The following is a 21,602-nucleotide window of genomic DNA, read 5'->3' as shown; positions in this document are numbered from 1 at the left end:
TTCGAGATGCGAAAAGGGATGAGTTTCTCAAACTAACGCAGGGAACGATGTCGATGGCAGAGTACGAGTAGAAATTTATAGAGTTATCGCAATACGCCCTATTGATTATTGCTGAGGAAAGAGATCGATGTAGGAAGTTTGAACAGGGTTTAAGGAATGAAATTAGAACTTCGATGACATCTACGGCTAATTGGCTAGATTTTAACCAGATAGTAGAAATAGCAACATGAGTCGAGTGAAGTTTGGTAGATGATGAGCAGTTGCCAAGAGGCAGTGAGGCAGTAGCAAGGCCTAGAGATAGGGGATCCTGACCTTCAGTTGCAACTCAGACTAGTGGAAGCCAATTCAGGGGAACCAGTTGGCAGGGACCCAAGAAAAGAAAAACGAGACTCTCGGCTAGTGCAGCTAGTCGATCAGAGATGCCACGAGCTAGTGAGTCGGTAGCCAGCACAAACAAGAGACCGACGTGCCCTAGTTATGGCAAGAGGCATTTTGGGCATGCTATAGTGGCAGAGGGGTATATTTTCAATGTGGACAAATAGGGCATTTCAAGAAGGACTGTCCCCAAGTGAACAGGGACGTCCCAACAGCACAACAGCCAACCTCCCAGACAGTTAACCAACCAAAGAGTGCTTGAAATTGAGGCGAAGGGTCAAGTGGTGCCAAGTAGAAGAATGTCGTAGGTCGACCCCAACAGTAGGGGCGAGTGTACGCCGTGACACATCAAGAGGCAGCGGAGTCTCCAGATGTTGTGACCGGTAATGTTATATTATGTGGACAGTCTGCTTATGTTCTATTTGATCCTGGTGCGACACATTCATTTATATCTAGCATGTATGTATCTGGGAAAGATAGGTTGGTTGAACCTATGCTTGAAGAGTTATTTATCTCTACCTCTTTGGGAGATGTGATAATGGTAGATAGATGTTGTAATCATTGTGAGGTACTGATCAATGGTCAGAACTTCTATGCTGATTTACTTCGCTTAGAACTATTGGAGTTTGATGTTATCCTGGGAATGGATTTTCTAAGTAAGTATCGTGCTTCAGTAGACTATTACAAGAAAAAGATAATACTTAGAAAATCAAATGGCCAGGATGCAATGCTAATAGGAATCAAAAGATTAGCCGCGGGGAATCTGATATCGACAGTGAAAGCTCGAAAGCTGTTGAGCAAGGGATGTAAAGCCTATCTGGCTCATGTAGTGGTTGCTCAAGGGAAAAAGCTGAACCCAGAAAATGTCCCAGTGGTAAATGAGTTTCGGGATATATTCCCTGAAGAACTATTGGGATTACCACCCGACAGGGAGGTGAAGTTTACTATTGACTTAGTTCCAGGAACAACTCCTATATCGCAGCACCGTATAGAATGGCGCCGACTGAGTTGAAAGAATGTTCAGCTGCAAGAGTTAATTGACAAGGGATACATTTGACCTAGTCTATCGCCTTGGGAAGCTCCGGTATTGTTTATGAGGAAGAAAGACGGTACACTTAGATTGTGTATCGACTATAGGAAGCTGAATAAGGTAACGATTAAGAATAAATATCCATTACCACGCATTGATGATTTGTTTGATCAGCTAAGAGGAGCCACAGTGTTTTCAAAGATAGACCTAAGATCGGGTTATCATCAACTGAAAGTGAGGGAAGCTGACATTCCTAAAATCGCATTTAGAACAAGAATGGACATTATGAATTTTTAGTAATGTCATTTGGATTAACAAATGCCCCTGCGGTATTCATGGATCTTATGAACAGGATATTTCATCCCTACTTGAACCAGTTTGTGATAGTATTCATTGATGATATACTGGTGTATTCTAGTAGTAGGGAGGATCATATAACCCACCTGAGGATAGTATTGAAGATGCTGCGAGATAGGCAGTTGTATGCTAAATTCAGTAAATGTGATTTTTGGTTAGATCGGGTGGTATTTCTTGGGCATGTTGTTTCAGCAGATGGCATTAGTGTAGATGCCCAGAAGATGGAAGCAATAGTTAATTGGGAACGACCCACGATTGTTTCAAAGATATGCAGTTTCCTTGGGTATGGCAGGTTATATCGAAGATTTGTGGAGGGTTTCTCTAAGATAGCTCTTTTGTTTCAGCAGATGGCATTAGTGTAGATGCCCAGAAGATGGAAGCAATAGTTAATTGGGACGACCCACGATTGTTTCAAAGATATGCAGTTTCCTGGGTATGGCAGGTTATTATCGAAGATTTGTGGAGGGTTTCTCTAAGATAGCTCTTCTATTGACGAAAATAGCCAAGAAAGGCATGAGGTTTGAATGGTCATCGGAGTGTAAGCATAGTTTTCAGGAGCTGAAACAGAGATTAGTATCAGCACCAGTGCTTCACTTGCCTGTTCCAGGTAAGGAATTTGAGATTTATTGTGACGCATCCTGACAAGGATTGGGATGTGTGTTGATGCAGGATGGAAAGGTGGTTGCATATGCCTCTCGTCAACTTAAGAAACACGAGAGCATCTATCCTACACATGATCTGGAGTTGTCAGTAGTTGTTTTGGCTCTGAAGTTGTGGAGACATTACCTATTTGGAGAGCGCTGTAGAATATTTACAAATCACAAAAGCTTAAAATATATCTTTGATCAAAAAGAGTTGAATCTAAGACAACGAAGATGGATTGAATTGATTAAAGATTATGATTGTTCCATCAAGTACCATCTTGGTAAGGCTAATGTTGTAGCAAATGCACTAAGTAGGAAATCCTCGGGACCCAAGGTCATTATTGGTTCAATAAGAGGAATGCTATTGCAGGAGTTCAAGAATTCCAAAACCGCCTTATCAGTGGAATCGTTAGGAGGAATGATAGCTACTTTTCAGATAAGGCCGTAGGATCAGTTGGAAGACCCTGATCTTCAGAAGATTGCTGATGATGTAAGTAAGGGCATCAGGGTTGACTTTCAACTGGGAACAGATAGTGTACTAGAAAAGGAGGGGAGAATGTGTGTGCCTAATAAGCTACAGCTTAAACAAGCCATTCTAGAGGAAGCACATAGTTCCGCTTATGCCATGCATCTAGGTAGCACCAAGATGTATAGAACTTTGAAGAAGTCGTACTGGTGGCCTGGGATGAAGAAAGACATAGCAGAATATATGGACCAATGTATAGTCTGTCAACAAGTACCTGAGAGACAAAGACCAGCAGGATTACTCAATCCACTTCCAGTGCCTGAGTGGAAGTGGGAGCATGTGACAATGGACTTTCTATTTGGATTGCCTAAGACACCCTCAGGATATGATGGCATTTGGGTAATAGTCGATAGACTAACCAAGACGACCAAGTTTATACCATTAAAAGTTACTTTTACACTAGACCGTCTAGCTAAGATTTATGTGGATAGGATAATCAGTCAATAGGAGCTCCAGTGTCGATAGTGTCAAACCGAGTTCGAGGTTCACTTCAAAATTTTGGCCTAGTTTATAGAAGGCTATGGGCACTAAGTTGCATTTCAGTATGGCTTTTCATCCACAAACAGATGGACAACCGGAAAGAACTATACAGACACTGGAAGATATGTTAAGAGCTTGTGTATTACAATTCAAAGGAAGTTGGGATACACACTTACCGTTGATTGAATTTGCATACAACAATAGCTACCATTCTAGTATCGGAATAGCTCCCTATGAAGCATTGTACGACCGACCTTGCAGGACCCCAGTATGTTGGAACGAAGTCGGAGAACGACAATTATTGGGTCCAGAATTGGTTCAACAAACAACAGAGAATGTGAAACTTATCAGGGATAATCTTAAGGTAGCTCGCGATAGACAGAAGAGCTACGTCGATAAGCGAAGAAGAGAACTAGAATTTGAAGTCGAAGAACGGGTATTTCTTCGGCTATCCCCATGGAAAGGAATTCTTCGGTTTGGGAGAAAAGGGAAGATAAGTCCACGATATATCGAACCATATGAAATTGTAGAACGGGTTGGTCTAGCAGCTTATAGGTTGCAGTTGCCAATGAAGCTAGCTTGTATTCACGATGTATTTCATGTGTTGATGCTAAGGAAATAAGTGCCTGATCCTATGCACATACTAGCAACACAACCGTACAGCTCAAAGAAGATTTATCTTACGAGGAAGAGGCCATCGAGATTTTGGACAGGAAAGACCAAGTACTCAGAAATAAAACGATTCCTTTGGTGAAGGTGCTATGGCGTAATCATGGAATCGAGGAAGCTACCTAGGAAACTGAAGAGAAAATGAGGAAGAGATATACTCAACTCTCCAAATGACATATCAGGTAAATTTTGAGGACAAAATTTCTTTTAAGGGGGGGATGATTGTAAACCCCGAACTCTAGGTTTCCTAGATAAGCATATTTAGCCAAAGGAATGTTATATTATATATTTACTAAGTAGCAATTCATGTTTGTTTATAGGAGTTATGATGGAAGGGAAGGAAAAACATATTAAATGAGGGGTGACGTGGCAGTTAACCCTTGAACTCTGGAGGCGGTGGGAAGTTTTTGGAAGAAGAACTTCAAAAGCATGGTTTCGGCAACTGACATGAGCAAATTTAGTGAAATTTGTGCCATTCAAAAACTGGGAGAATCTAGTTTGTGGGGTTGTCTTGCCAGAGGAAGATTTCACAAGGAGAAGAACAAGAAGTGAAGAAAGTACAGAGGAGGCAAAATCTTAGGTTAATCAGGGCCCAAGGTGAAGATTGGAAGTTCCAGGCCAAACTACTAGGAATTTTTAGCTGAAATTTTAAGGTAAGAAATTAATTCAATTCTAAACAAGTTTTTAGATGGAAGTTTCTTGAAAAGAGCTCTGTATTTTGAGTTATGAATTTTTAGATTTATAACAGGGAATCGATGCATAAGCAGATAGTTGCTAGGGATGAATAAACAACTAGTTCACCGTGGGAGTTATAGCAAGATATGGGGATGAGGATCTCTCTTATAGAGGAAATCTTGCTGATCTTGCTCTAGAGAATCTCGCCAATCTCGCTCTAGAAGGAAATCTCGCTAGGAATTGGGATGAGTATCGTTGGTAAGATGAGTATCGCTAAGATGAAAGTTTGCCAGGAAAAGCTTGATCTTGCTCTAGAGGATTTCGCTAGTCTCACTCTAGAAGATCTCGCTGACCTCGCTCATGGGGATCTCGCCAGTAAAGTTGTCTTTGTTGATGAAAGTTCCTTTAATAAATGAATTAATTGAGGTATTTTACTAAGAATTCTAAGTAGTTTAACCAGGAATTATGTCCTTTCAGGCCAAGAAGAGCTAGGAAAGGCGTATAAACCATTAAGAGCTTAACGAACGGCGAGTGACTAAGTGAATTAATGTCTCCAGTACTTATGCATATAAAATCAAGTAAGTTACAGTGACATTAATGATGAATTTATACTTTCTCAAGCAACAAATAGATGGAGAATAACTTAACGCATGTTCCCCGGCTTGTATATGTGTAGCACAGGCCAAGGTATGTCATGTAGTCATTACAACAGTTAAGTTCTAATGTTAAAAAATGCTTCCTAGAGGAAGGCTATAAGAGAATGAGTTCTTGTGTAGATGGTAGACAACAGAACTTAACTTGATGATACAAAATACCCCGATACCGAAGGACATTTGAGAAGGTACCTGACCAACTTGATACCAAAGGACATTTGAGAAGGTATCTTAGTAGCTCGATACTGAAAGACAGGTTTGAGAAAGTATCTGAGCGGAAGTACCTAAGATATGATGGTACTTAGTAGGACCACGTGCACGTAGGCAGTTCTGAATGAGAAGCCGAAGTATGGGTCTCTTGGTCGGTAATAAACGTTGGGAGCTAGAGCATTTAGGCTCGTACTCAACTAGGGAATAATGATATTTGATGATATCTAAGAATGGTTTAATGCTACATTTAGAGATAGTTCCTTGAAATCCTTATTAATATATTTACATGTCCAAGTGGCCAGGGACTCGTGTACCCAGTACACGATTTAGAGCTTATCGTGTACCCGGTACACGATTGGTACACGATTAAGGTGTAATCGTGTACCCGGAACACAATTTAAAAACCTATTTTTGGGAATACTTTCCCTCCAACCCTATTTTTGTCATTATTTATTAAAAAACATTATTTTAAAAAAAAAATCAACTATTTGATTGGATTTGTAATGACTATTTATCATTTCATACTTACATGTTGATTTAATTTGTTGCTTTTATTATTTTATTTTAATTCAACTAAATTTATTTTTCTTACTTTTTTTAAAATTGAAGTAATTTTTTCTTCGAAGTGATTTTTTTATAGCAGTTGTTTCTCTTATCAGAATATAAGACTAAATATTATATTGTAACATCACATGAAATTTAAATTTATTATCATATAGAACTTTTAAATTAAATATTATGTAACATTAATGTATCACAAAAATATTATCCAGATTTTGGTTATTATACTGAACGGAATATGGGAGTTAAATTGCAAGAATTTAGTATTAGTTTAACATGTTTGGTTTTTTGAAAAATGGTAATAATACAATTGACTAATTATTTTAGAAGCAGAAGAGTACACAATGATCAACAAAATTAATTAAAAAAAAATAATTAATACATGAACATGGTTCAACAGACATGAAAATTAATGATGGATTATCAAATTACAAAATTTAAGTAAACTTTTTTTAAAAATTCTATAGGTGGAAATTCAAATTATTGAGATTATTTTTACACACTTTGATCTGTTAAACTCCATTCAAGTTGCCGATTTTAATTTAGAACCCAATTGTCAAAATTAGTTTCCGTACTTAAATACAGTAATTGAATCAAACAAGATATTATTGATAAATCAAACTTCATAAAACCAAATAGTTTAAAAAGAAAGAAAAAAAGAATTAATCTATATTTCTGCTCATTAAATTAGGAAGAGTTTTAAGAACTTTCTCTGGATCCATGTTATTATTATATCATAGGGGATCATTTGGATTTTTTATTTTATTTTTATTAAAAAAAAAGTGGATGCTAATGTGAATAAAAATAGAAGACCATAAAGAGTAGTAAAAGAGAAAGTTATGCATTACTTGTAAGAAAGATCCTTGACAAACGCAGACAGATCACAACAGCTTTTCATGAATCCAAAATAAGATTTGACTTAATAAAACCCACGAACAGAGAGCAGAAAGCATAAGCATCTACACATTACATCGAAAAGCATATCGTCCCGCCATAGTATCATTTCAGATGGAAGAAAAAAAGCATTGCCCCTTCGACATGATATAAAAATTCACATAAAATTGATCGTCAAATAGCTCTATTTAGTTATGGTTTGCAGGTTTCATTTTCCACCAGCACCACCAAACAGATAATCCAGAGAAGATCCACCGCCTGGGGCGGCGTGGACCTTGGTTGAAGGCCGATCCTGCACCATCCACAAACAAAACAAATCAATGACTATAGTGCCCTTTTTGATGTATCATATCAAGGTATATCATGGTTCCATTTTTGGCAAAAGATCAATTATAATCCTCATGTGCCCGTTTGGGGGGTTTTGGACCCTGTGAAGTTATAAGACCTCATATATGCAAAACAAGTCAAAGAGATGCAAATATTTTTTATTGCCAGTCCAGAAAATAGTCACAAAGATAAGTCATGGGCAAGCAATGTCTTCAACAATTCAAAGATGGGGTCAGGAAAGAGGACGATAAGACACGATAAATAAGTGCAACACACATCTAATCTAACCGATATGCTAAACAAGATAGGTGCAATATTGATCTGATCCAATTATTATATATTTATTTTCTTGTTTTCCTTGGGGGGGGGTTGATTGAATGTAATCAAGTAAATTACTAGACAACATGCTAGCAGTCAAACTAGACCAGATAAAGTGCAGAATCATCATAAAAGGTATACCGTTATGAAATTGCCAGTGTTCTGACCATCTGCCCTCAAATAGTTGTTTGAGGAGCTACTATGAATACCAGCTGGAATCTGCTTGGTAACATCTGCAGGTGGTGAAGCAGTAGCAGCAGGTTTGGACACTGCTGGTTTGGATACAGTCTTCCCTTCATTTAAAGGCGGCGGTGCTTGGCGGCCACCTTTAGGTGCACCTGCATTGGGAGCATCTCCATCACCAAACAGGTACCCCAGTGAGCTCTGTCCCCCACCACTGCTAACTCCACGACCCCCCATGGCTCTTCGATTTCTTAGAAATGTCACAACTCAGAAGCTTGCCTTCCGACCAGATGAAACGGAAAAAGGATAATAATTAAGGTCAGAAGACTCGGAACATAAATGGGTGAAAATCGATGGCTGAAGGATCTCATAAGCATGCTTACAACTCCATATATTGCATATACTCATATCAAATACCAAAAAGAAATTTAATCTCGAGTTAAAATGTAAGAAATCAAGCCCCTGCTGTAATAAAGCATCAAACTTAATGCTTGAACCTCACGCTCAATCCATATTTTCATATTAATTCCCTTTATTTTAACCGTTTAAGGATTTTTCTAACTTTAGCATCTAACTCATAATTTCAACAGTAGGTTTGAGATGAGAACAATTTTCTTTTACGGGAGAAAATGAAAGAATGACATTAGCCACCAGACCTATTTCTGTGGTAAAGATTGTCATCAAAATAAATAAATTTCAACCTACATCAATAAGATACTAACAAGACATAGACTGCACAGTTAAGAGAAAGTTGAAAAGGTGTCTTGTTCTAAAGAGGATATGCTAAGAGCAATAGATCTCCAAATAAAATGTTGATACTAAGACAACCAAGACATTGAAACACGGAACATAAGACAAAGCCATTAGCAATAGCATCAATTTCAAAACACGACTATCAGTTGTGTTAATCCACAACAGTGATTTGATTTATTTATTGTCAAAGACTCACACAGGAACACAAGAAGAATATTCCAGCTGGCTTCTAAGTTCTACCCTAAAAACCCAACTCAAAATCCGATCATTTCACCAAAAAGTAAGAAACAGTTAAAATGTAGGCATATACCGTAGATCCTGTAATACCCTTAGGTACCATCATACAAGAAACACAAGCACGCTCAGGAATTAACAAAATCAGACGTGCCAAACAAACCCTCCTACAAAGGATGCATAAACAAGATCTGACAATAGCAGCAATTGAGAGGTAAAGCGAATCCCGACGGAGAAACAGCACAATCCGGCAGTAAAAAAAAGAGAAGCAAGTAGTAGATCTAGACAAGGAATGCAAGTGAAACGCGATAAACAATCGTACATGATTAAGTAATGAAGGACAATCAAGGCTAAAACAATCTTAGATTGTGGATTCAATGAGAACGAACAGAAGAATGAGCAATGGGACAGCATAAATCAGAAGATAGAAGAGAAGATCTAAGAGAGAGGGTATGAATTTGAAGCAAACCTTCCGGCGACGATCGGATCTGAGGCGAACTTCAGAGTTCAGAGGGAACGAAGAAATGAGTGGGCTGGTGTACTCGTACCTAGCACGCAGTCTGGAAGATACTCGTGAAATTATTTATTTATTACACGCGGAATTTTTAATTAAGATATTACTCAAATAAAATACTTTCTATTCTTTTTTAATTATTTTTTTCTAACAGAACTTTATTATTCAACTTTCTCTTTTTTGTCTCTCTCTTTTAACTGGGAGGTTTTTTTGTTATTATTATTATTTGAGTACAATTTGAAGGTAGAGGATTTGAATCATAGACGATAGACCTGATAATCCTCGATACATATAGATGTTAGTTAAATTAAATTCTTGTTGTCATTTAATTTAATTTGAAATTGTGGTAGATTTCATAAAAATTGTAACTATGCCTTAAAAAAAATCAAGTATAATAGAAAATAAATTAGTGTTTAGTAAATTTCAACTTTAGACTTGAACAAGTTTGTTATAATGTTTAGTGTTTGGTAAATAGTAAACTATTATGTTTTAAGATATACTAAAATAGACCTACTATTAGTCTGGACGTCTATAATCAGTGGTTGGCTTTGACGTGTGACGATGCTTGGGACACGATAAAGTGTATAGACATGCTAGGTTGGTGCTTCTGGATCATAGGGGTACACTTATCGTTGCTAGTGGAAGACTATTCAAGGACAACATGATGTGTTGTTTGTAGAAATTCGTGCAATTGCTGCCTATTTACAAGAGGTAGACTCTACTATGCATCTTCCTTTGTCGATGGAGTTGGACAGTGCGACTACAATTCGTTTATTAATGAGAGTGGAAGATGATGCTTGGGCCAATAAAACCCTACCTGATGGCAAGATAGTTGGAGAAGTAACAAAACTCTTTATTTTTCCTTACAAAACCAACAAATCTAAAAAAAGATGGATTATTTTGTGAAAGAATTTCTGGGCCTATAAAAAACAGGATTTGGACTTGTGAAAATTATCGAGTAATCGAAGATAAAAAAGAAGATTCGAAATTTTGATTTGACTTGAGTGAAATCTTTGGTGGAGGATATACTGTCCATGGGTCAATTTAGGAGATTCAATTTAGGCATATTTGGTGATCCAAAAATTCGATGGCTGATAGGGTAGCTTGATGGATGACAATTGAGGAGGTTTCTTTTTGTTGATGAGATAATTTCTCTAAATGGCGACGTATTTTCATATTTGATTATGTTATGTGTGTAATTGTCTGATGATTGTTTTCTCTTCCAAAAACACACACACACAACCGTTAAGGGTATATTTGCAATACATTTTCAAGTGTTTAATTTAAAAAATGATTTATTTTAGAAGACTTATTTGTTCAAGTGTATTTTAATATTTTTTTACAAAAACTATTTAAATAAAAATGATGTTTTTTGAAAAATCCTCTTTTATCAAGTGAATTCAAACGGGCCATAATTTATTTGAAAAAACACTTATGACCCTCCCAAAATCAACTCTAAACGTGGTCCAGTGTTTAGTCTAGTCCATGCATTTATATTATAATTTTATTTTCTTTTAACAGCTTAGTTAAAAAAAAAAAAAAAGAGAGAGAGAGAAAAAAAACTTGTAAACATTACATCTATTCACAAATTTGTATATTCTGTTGTTCACTTTATGAGCTTTCAAAAATCAAAACAAAATTTAAAATCTTTTTTAAATTATCTTTATTTTTGTAATTTGATATAGAATTAGCGGTGTATCCTTAACAAATCTAAAAATCATATAGAAAAATTGGAAAACTAATTATTATTATTTGACGAAACAATCACAAATTTTAAAAACATAAAACTAAAAATAAAATCATCCTCAATCAAAACCTTATACATGGTTTTTTATCCATTTTATTTTTTGTTTTTAGTTTTTCAAAATTAAACCTATTTTCTTTCAATTTTTCACAATGGTATACATTTTGCTTAAGTAAAAAGTTGAGCTCTTAGCTAAATTCCAAAAACAAAAATAAAGTTTTAAAGATTTTTTTTTTTGTTAGTTTTCTAAATCTTGCTTGATTTTTTAAAACAACGATAAAAAGCAAATGAAAAAATAAGAAACTTAGAAGTGGAAGAGTTGTTTATAGGTTTAATTTTCAAAACTAAAAGTAAAAAACCAAATAATTACCGAACGATACCTTAACAATTTATTTTCTATTTAGTAAATTACAATATAATGTTTGTGGTTTAATCAAGTTAGTTAAATATTGATATGTCTTGCATATTAAACTAGGGTGAATAATTTGATACAACATGATGAAGTATCTCGTAGGTGAAGTAAGTACAATTTTTTTACTTTTTTGTTGCTTAAATGTATTTTTATCCATGACTTATAGAGTGCGGCTCATTACTTAAATCATCTACATTTCGTCCATTTAAGGATGTTTCTTTTTTTAAGGGATAATGGAGAAAAAATCAAGTCAACATTTTATCAATACGTTAAATGAGATCGCAGATAGAGAATACAATTTGTCTCCGTCCTCACCTTATATTTTTTCAATAGGTACACGTGCACTCACATATATAATATTTTTTTAGTATAATAGGATAAAAAAAATTGAACCATAGACCTCTGTAGAATTACATACACTAGTTGATATGCTTGCTTTGGAACACATAAAAAATTCGAAATTTAAACTTCCATGATATTTAAATCGATAAAATTTCTTTTAAAATGATAATTTTTATTGAGAATTAACTATCCTGAAAAATGTATTTCACCTATTTAACTATATTCTTCTTCTTTTATGCTGATTAAAATAACATGAACTAATTTTACCCTATGATCATATTTAATGAACCATTAAGAAATATTTTTTAATTCTTGAATTTTAAGAAATACATGTATTTGATTATGAGTATTTAAAATATATTTTTTTTTAATTCTTGAGTTTCGAAGAAGACATTTAAAAAGTATCTAAAGTCATTTTTATTATTTTAAATAATGATATAATATTTTAAATTAGAAAAATAATAATAAAATGTAAATCATATCTGAGATTATACAATAATTAATCAGTATTTGAATTCATGTTTCATGTCATCATTTATGTTGTAGTGTTGCATGTGTGACTCTATTTAGAATCAAAATCAAAATTAGTTTAAAATAAAACTTACATTTAGTTTTTTTAAAAAAAATTAAAGGCCTAAATATACCACAATCAAAATTGAAAGACTATGAAATGTGTTGAATGTAACTAAAAGTTTTCACCTGACACGAAATTTAAAATAAAGAAAAGAGGAAAAAATTGAAAATAACATAAAGGATGACTAACACTAAAATACATACGATGAAATGGAAATAGAAGTTGTTGACTAAAATCAATAAAAAATATATATATATATTTTAGATTTAGTTTAAATTGTATTTGGATCTCTAAATTTTCTAATTCAACAATTTTACACCAAAGAAATTCAAGATTTGGCAAACAAGTGAGTGGTGGATTGATGTTGGGCCCAAGAGACTGATAGCTTACGATAATTAATTCTTTGCAATGTTTTTTTGGGCGTGGTGGAATTTGAAGAAATATTTAGTGAAATATGGTAGGCTTAGTATTTAGAGATATAGATAGTTTGGTAGTCGTTTTAGATGTTCGAGTCAGAAAAAAAAAAGATTTGAAATTAAGCCTGGTCGAATTTTCAATATTCGACATACTATCCCGTCTGAAACCTCGTCCCATCGTCTGAAGCGCCTGTCCATCTCAAGACTTGACGTCTCGATCTGCAGTGCATCGTCACATCTCTGCTGCTTTTGACTCGCTTTTACATCGTGACCTGCCACATTGAATCCATGGGTCGAGTGTGTTTTCAACACTCGACCTATGTATTTTTAAACCCCCACACAGCCTTCTCATATCACTTCATATTTGCACTTCTGCCTCTCTTCCTTCATATTTGCACTTCTGCCTCTCTTCCCTCATATTTGTGCTTCAGTCTCAGCCTCAAATTATTTTATACCATTCTCTTTCTCTCTTTGATTTTTACTTCTCACAAACTCACAAATTACTTTTTTTCCCACATCTTTTTCCCTCTTCTTCCTCCAAAAATTGTTACTAAATCCTCTTCTTTCCCATATTTGCCCGTCAAATTGTGAGGTTTGTATATTCTCTCTACTAAATGTCTATTTTTTTAAAAAAATAATTATAAATCTTTTCCTATTCTCATATTATATATATATATATATATTTCTTTTTATAGTTTTTATTGTTATTTGGGAAACAAAGAACCAAAAAGAGGTTTATTATTGTTTGGGAAACAAAGAACCAAAAAGAGTAACATCCACTCAACTAAATTCTTAATTTTTTTAATTAAAAATAAGTTATATATCCATATTTTCATAATAATAAATAAGAACAACAAAAAAAAAAGACGGTTGTCACTTTGAGAGAAAAAAAAAAGTAAAACCGCTATTGAATTTATGAGTTTACTTTTATTTATTACTAGTTTTTTTTTATATTTATTAGGCTAGATATACCATTTTTGTTCCTTATATACTGATGTTAGTAGATCTATCATATTATTTTTTTAATAGTCGTTGAATTCAAGAATATTTATATATTAGTGTTAGTAGGTTTTTCCCTATAGTTTAATATCCTTATTTATATAATGTTAGATCTACCATGTTAATGTTATTCTTTTAGTACAATATTAGTTATTTGAGTATAAGTTATTTTGTTAGTGTTAGGTTTTTAGGGTTTAGTGTTCTTTTGAAGAAAATTTAGTATTAATATTTTAGGCATTAAATTTAAGTTTGATGTTCCAAGTTTTTTATTGATTTTTTTATAAATTTCATATTCAAACTAAGTGATTTTTTTAAAATTTTTTAATTTTTTATATTTGGTCTATTTTTGTTTGTATTTAAGTTTGATAATTAGTAATGTATTATTTGTTTTCTATAATATTCTATTTTTTTTTAGTATTGTTTTTTATTTAAAAGTTTAGTGTTTTTTTTTTATTTAATACAATTTGAGTGATTTTTTTTATAAGTTTGATGTTCAAACTAAGTGATATTTTAATACTTTTGTTTGTTTTTGTTTGTATTTGAGTTTGATAATTAGTAAAATAATTAGTAATGTATTGTTTGTTTTTTTTATAATATTCTATTTTTTAGTATTGTTTTTTATTTAAAAATTTTAGTATTTTTTTGTTATTTAATACCAAATTATTAATTCGAGTATTTTTTTTTAATAAGTTTGATGTTCAAACTAAATGAATTTTTTTAATTTTTTTAATATTTTTGTTTGTTTTTGTTTGTATTTAAGTTTTGTAATTAGTAAAATAATTAGTAATTTATTGTTTTTTATAATATTCTATTTTTTTAGTATTGTTTTTTAATTAAAAAGTTTAGTACTTTTTTGTTATTTAATACAAAATTATTAATTTGAGTAATTTCTTTAATAAGTTTGATGTTCAAACTAAATGTAATTTTTTTTAAATATTTTTAACAATTTTTTATATTTTTGTTTGTTTTTGTTTGTATTTAAGTTTGATAATTAGTAAAATAATTAGTAATGTATTTTCTATATTTTTTTTAGAAAATGGCGGACAAATATTTGGAATTTATGTTGTTTATAATAGTAATGTGATTGATGGTGTTGATGGAGTTGATTATGACCAACCACCATGTTGGGGTGTTAGTATAAATGTGAATAGTAGACTTGTTTTTTAACAATTCATTGAAATGGTAAGGATGTCACTCGGTGTAGATATGAACGCAAACTAGTTAGAAATAATATATAGACATCCTAATCTAATACCATCAGGATCAATAACGTTTATGTCATTCCCTATTCTTAATGAACAAGCAATGAATCTGATGTTTTCGATCACAATATCACCCCCCGAATTTAGTGCACGTGAGTAGGGTATGATTGGATATAAACTTGAATGCACAACATTTTAGTCAGTTTGAAGATCCGACTCAATGTATTGACCCTGATCCTAAATCAGTTGCACTAGTCTGTGATTATGAAGGTATGGTGGTTAAATACAGGGATTTTATGATAGAAACATATGATGAATTTGAGGAGTTGAACTTCGATGGTCGTGAACATGAGTTACCATTAGATATATTCAATTATTTGGATATGAATGTAGTAGATAACAGTCGCAAACACGACCCAATTGTAGCCCCTGTGATGTTGACAATACCCAATTATATAATGGGATGATTTGTCAAGACAAAGAAATGCTACAACGTGTGGTCAAGTACAGTGTAGATTTTGTAGCCAGTTAGGTCACAATCAAAGGAAGTGTCCTTTGTTACAACGATAGGCTCCAGACAGTTAGAGATTTTTATTGTTAATATTTTTGTCTTGTAATTAATATTTTTATTATGTAATCAATTTTTTATATAATTATTAAGTTGTACATTATTTTTATGTTTTACTCGAAAAATAAATAATTTGTTTCCTTTAGATCATGACTTTAAATCCAATATCGATTGATCTTGATGTTTTGTACGATCATGAGTTGTATGGGAATATCGTACCACATGCGAGATATACTATAAACGTTGAGAGGCAATTGTTCATCGCACTATCCCACTCCAGCATAAAATACTACCATTACTTTATACGTCTGGAATTTATGGAGTTTCTAGATTGAGATTCATTAGGCTAGATTGACATCTCATCACAGTATTAATCGAGAGATGGAGGCTTGAGACACATATATTTCATGTGCCAACTGGCGAGTGCACTACAACAGCGAGCCAATTATCAGAATAATGCATGATGACTAACTGAATATTTGTCAAATGTCACTCGATGTGACCCCACTTGCTGATAAAATAAAAGAGTCGAGGTCAAGTTTAACATGGTTAGGGACAGAATTTTATGAGTTTGCTGATGATGCAAACAAGGAAGTTGTCATGAGATATACACGAGCATATGTACTACAGATGATGGGTCAAAGTCTGTTTTCTGGCAAATTAAGTCACTTCATGCACTTGATTTTCCTGGCATTGTTAGCCAACTTTTACGATGCGAAACGATATTTTTGGGTGGAACATGTTTGGAATGGCTATATAGACAACTATGCAAAGCAACAAAATCTGACGTTCGTGAAATCACTAGACCTCTAATACTTTTGCAATTATGGACTTGGGAATAATTTTCAACAATGGCTCCATAGCTCCGATATGTCGATGATGATCAATTAGTTAGACGAGCTTACAGTTCTCGGTATGTTATTTAAATTTAACAAATATTTTTATATGACTAAATAGTTAATTTAAAATCTAAAATACTAATTTAATAATATAAGTGGAGAGATAAATTTTGTGTAACTAGGTCAACTACACATGTAGTTGGTCAGTATAGATACATGTTTAATCTGCTTCAAACTTGATCAGGTACATGAATACTTAACCCAACTGATTTTTTTATACATATTTTTAATGTACCCTCCTTTAATACGTTTAATATGATGATTTATATTTCAGATTATTTAGGAGCCTTACAAAGTTGTCATGGACATTTTGCCCAATTTCTGTACAAATGATCAAAACATATGGCAGACGATAAATCCTCCCATATGTTTTCACATTGGTGAATGGCATTTTCCTAACAAGGTGATAAAAAAATTTGGTCTCCAATAGGATGTGTCATCATAATAGAACCTCTACTACATGATTGTTGGGTTTTATGTCCTAAAACTCGTGGTTTATAAACAATAAACTCATTCTGTAAATCGATAAAGTTATTATTGAATATATGAATTACTTGTTTATTTTTAGAAATAAATCCAATAAACTAAAATATCCATGACTATTATATGATTATTTGAACTTTATATGGAGACATAAAAGTGGATCAGGTTCGAGTAAATAGTCAAAATGATCTATAGCATACGAATAAGGTTGGGTGCTTTATTCTGGTAACACTATTGGATGCGACCCACTCTGTAGTTGTTACAAGGAGTTGTGAAGTGTTACAAACGAAGTCATCCTGATTCGTTCATGTGGTAACATGAGGAGTGGGGGCATCATGTGCAATGAGTTTGCATAAGATCGAACCAAGAAATAAGTCACTCTTGCTTTATAACGTTGTTTATTGTTTAAGACTGACAATTTCATAGCGATGACCTAGGTAACTTAACATTAATCCTGAGCTAACTATGAACTCCTGTTTATTCGGGATTATCCTCATATTTTCATAGGTGATGATTGACTCAACAACGCCAACTCAATAAGCCTCCCATTTCAAGGGTAAGACCGGGTAGATAGTTAAGGACATAGGGTGCAAAACGGAATTCATTCCTATACACTTTTAGGGATAGTAGAGAGGTTGTTGCCTTAAGTGTTGATTCTAAGTCTTGAATAAGGAGTCTCACCCTTTCATTAGCCCGAGAAGAACTCGGTTTAATGATTGGATCACAAACCAATTGTTCACTAAAGGATTAGTGGGACTTAAGGAACAAGAGATAAACTTAGGGGGTAAAACTGCCTTTTGACCCAGCCGTTATTACGAACAATATGTGAAAGGTTAACTTACTAATTATGGTTATATCGAGTGGACACAATATATCTACAGTGAGGGGAGTGCAACTACTAAGCTTTAGTGGTGAGTCCCGGTAGTTAACGAATGAGAATTAATTCGGTGTAAAGAGTTTAGCTAATTAATCTCGGATTGTTGGAGTCCATGATCTGTAGATCCATTATGTCTTCATACTGTTATAGTGTAATAACATGCAACAGAAGTATCAAGGATCCATAAGCATTCAAATTCACTAATTTTGGCAAAAACTTAGCATGTTCATCTAAATAAGAGGGTTTTAGATCATACCATTGTAGAACTCTTCAAGATCTTGATCAAACAGCAGCAGTCTTCACCAAAGATCACCCGAACCACCTCAAGATCTTTCCCACTATTCTCTTGGAGCTTTAGACCGAGTTGTGGGACTCAAGAACAGCTTGAAGCAATGTAAAACCAAAGAAAAAGCTCACAGCACCCAGTTTTTTTGAAGAACTCTACTTTAGTTGAAATTTTCTCTCAGAATTTCTGTAGAATGCATGCCTCCAAATCATGCAATTCTTCTTTATTTATTAGATGAACATGCAAAGAAGAAAATGTGCAAGGCTTGCAGCTCATGCTTGGAGTTTAATGAAGAAGAGGAAGTGGACTTTGTGTGAGCATGAAGAAGATGATAATGGAAAGTCTCATATTTCCATTTTGTGCATGTAATTCGCTTTTTCAATTTTATCTTTAAAACCAAAATCTTGATTTTAAAATCATTTTGATATTAAAACTGAAAAATTCATTTTCTAAAATTAATTTCATAAATTAATTTTAAAAATATTAATTAATTTAATATAAAATATTAAATTAATTTTTGCACAAAACCATATTCATATATTTAAATCATATTTAAATATATATTCTCCTATTCTGTTTAATTTTAAATTTAATGTTTCAAATTAATCTCTCAAGCTACTCTAAAGCTTAACCATATACGAGCTAGTAGGGGGACCTCGCAGACCTACAGATCATGGGCTCCTATGATTCGAAATTAATCGGTTAAACTGATGGAACACGAGACATACGCAGCGGAATTAGGATCTAATTACACTCTAATTGCTCTTAAATTAAAGGAAATAAACATGCATCATGAAGGAAAAAACAGTGGATTAAAAAGTGTAGGATACTACCTTTGAAGCCCCCAAAAACCGCTTCTCCTCGTTGAATCTCGACCCGAACTCTTTCGGACCACCACTAGAGTTGACCTGCTATCCTCTGGATTCAGAACCGAGTTGTGGGACCCGGTGGATGAAGAGAACCAAGAGAGAGAAAAGAGATGGAAAATAAGATGGATTTGAGTTTGGGTTTTCATTTCACTCAAAGAACATAAGATTTTCCAGCCCAAATTTAGATCACCCTTTTTCTAAAATGGCAAAAGTCTTTTAACTAAATTGAAGAGCCCAATTTATAGAAAAAAGGCATGCAACAATTGCATGAAAAATCTTCACAAAAACCCAACACCTAGAATCCACTCACTTAGTGGGCTTAATGTCTCCACTATAAATACAAACATCTGCCCACTATATTTGTTAGTGAATTATCCAATAAAAGTTTGTTTTTTCCATAACTATAGTCAAGGGAAATAATCATTTGGTCAAAGTCAAACTTTGACCAAAAAGTCAACATTTTGACTTTTATGATTTTCTCCGTTAACTAATTTTGACCTCCTGAGCATGGAATCCGCATTCATTTTTTCAAAATTCAAATCTACATTTGATATATATAGGTCATCAAAGTTTGACTTTTCTAAAGTCAAAAGTCAACTCTTTGACTTTTTTACACACTTTGAACATTTCCATCATTTTTCGAGCTTCCGAATATGAACGTATTAATATTCTTGATATTTAAATCACATTTAAATATTAAAGTTGTACTCTCTAAGCTATAAAAAGACCCGACGACTATATCACAATATAGTTGTATGTTTCTCTCTCTCTACTAATTACGAAACATTCATAACTCTTCTATCATACTGTTCTACAGTTTAGTTCCATAGTGACTTGTAGTAGGGACCTAATGGGGTAATATGATCTGGAGTCGCAACGATCCAATATTAGCTAGCTAAACTCTTTAGACGAAGCTAATCAACATTCGTTAACTAACGGGTCATTCCACTAAAGTCTCGTAGTTGCACTCCCCTCACTATAGATATATTTGTGTCCATTTGATATAACCATGATGAGTAAGTTAATCCTTCACAGGTTGTTCGTAATCTCGGTTGGGTCATAAAAACCATTTTACCCCCAAGATTACATCTTGTTCCTTGAGTTCCATTGATCCTCTAATGAACAATTGGTTTAAGGTCCAACTTATAAACCGAATCCCTATCGAGCCAAGGAGTGGGTGGGGCCCCTTGTCCAAGACCTAGATTTAGTACTAAAGGGAACAACCTATCTACTGTCCCTATAACGGGTAGGAGTGAATTCCGTCTTGCACCCTATGTTCGAAGCTATCCGCCCGATCTTACCCCTGAAATGGGAGGCTTATTGGGCCAGCGATATTGAGCTGCCCTCACCTATGCAGATCTAAGGATAATTCTGAGTGAACAGGAGTTCATAGTTAGCTCAGGATTAAGATTAAGTTACCTAGATCATCAATTAACGAAATAGTCAATTTTATACATAAAACGGTATTTAGAACGTAAAATTGACTATTTCATGGTTCAGTCTTATGTAAACTCTTTACATAGGATACCCCCACTCACATATCTCTATATGAACGATTCAGGATTATATCGTTTGTACTATCTACAAAGTGGGCCGCATCCATAGTGTCCCCAGAATAAGGCGTCCAACCTTATTCATATACTATAGACCATTTTGGCTATATATTTGAACTTGATTCACATTTATGTCACTACATAAAGTTCAAATTACATTAAATAGCCTCGAAACCTTAGTTTATTGGATTCAAGATTACAATTTCAATAACAACTTTATCGAAAAACAAAACAGAATATATTTATTAATTACAAACTACGAGTTTTAGGACATAAAATCCAACAAACTCTCACTTGGACTAAACTCCTAGTGGGAGTATCACAATGTTGAATTTAAATGAGAAACATATGAGTACAATAAACATATGAATACAATAAACTAGGCCATATACCAAAAAATTGTCCCACTTGTCCTAGTTTACAAACTTTGTAGACCTAGACTCTGTAGGTGACCTTCAAACACTTTAGCCGTGAGGCCTTTGTAAAAGGATCAGCAATGTTTTGCTCAGAAGATATCTGGGTCACTACAACGTCTCCACGATGTACAATCTCCCATATCAGATGGTATTTGCGCTCAATATGCTTGCCGTGCTTATGGCTTCTTAGTTCTCTTGAGTTTGCAACTGCACCACTTATTATCACAATATAGGGTGATAGGCAGATGCATATTTGGAACTACTTCCAAATCTATCAAGAATTTCCTCAACTATACTGCTTCCTTTGCTGCTTCATAAGCAGCTACGTATTCAGCTTCCATTGTGGAGTCCGCAATACAGTTTTGCTTTACACTTCTCCACACTACTGCTCCTCCATTAAGAGTGAACACTAATCCAGATGTAGACTTTCTAGCATCTTTATCAGTTTGAAAATCAGAGTCAGTGTATCCAGTAAGGATCAAATTCTTAGTACCATACACGAGCATGTAGTTCCTTGTTCTTCTAAGATACTTGAGGATATTTATAACGGCAGTCCAAT

General features: G+C 33.9%; 1 protein-coding gene across 1 annotated transcript; it reads right to left on the bottom strand.

Moving 5' to 3' along the window:
• Nucleotides 1-7,005: 7,005 nt before the first annotated feature.
• Nucleotides 7,006-9,514, bottom strand: LOC120076477 (protein SPIRAL1-like 1). The gene is made up of 3 exons (XM_039030317.1): nt 9,359-9,514; nt 7,861-8,181; nt 7,006-7,366 (listed from the first exon to the last, which is right to left on the bottom strand). Exons 2-3 carry the CDS (start codon nt 8,137-8,139, stop codon nt 7,283-7,285), a joined length of 363 nt encoding a protein of 120 aa, XP_038886245.1. The 5' UTR covers nt 8,140-8,181; nt 9,359-9,514; the 3' UTR covers nt 7,006-7,282.
• Nucleotides 9,515-21,602: the final 12,088 nt, after the last annotated feature.

This window comes from Benincasa hispida, chromosome 4 (assembly GCF_009727055.1).
Source record: "Benincasa hispida cultivar B227 chromosome 4, ASM972705v1, whole genome shotgun sequence".
NCBI classification, from domain to species: Eukaryota; Viridiplantae; Streptophyta; class Magnoliopsida; order Cucurbitales; family Cucurbitaceae; genus Benincasa; species Benincasa hispida.
The sequence above is the reverse complement of the archived record's forward strand: the minus strand, read 5'-3'. Positions and strand labels throughout refer to the sequence as shown.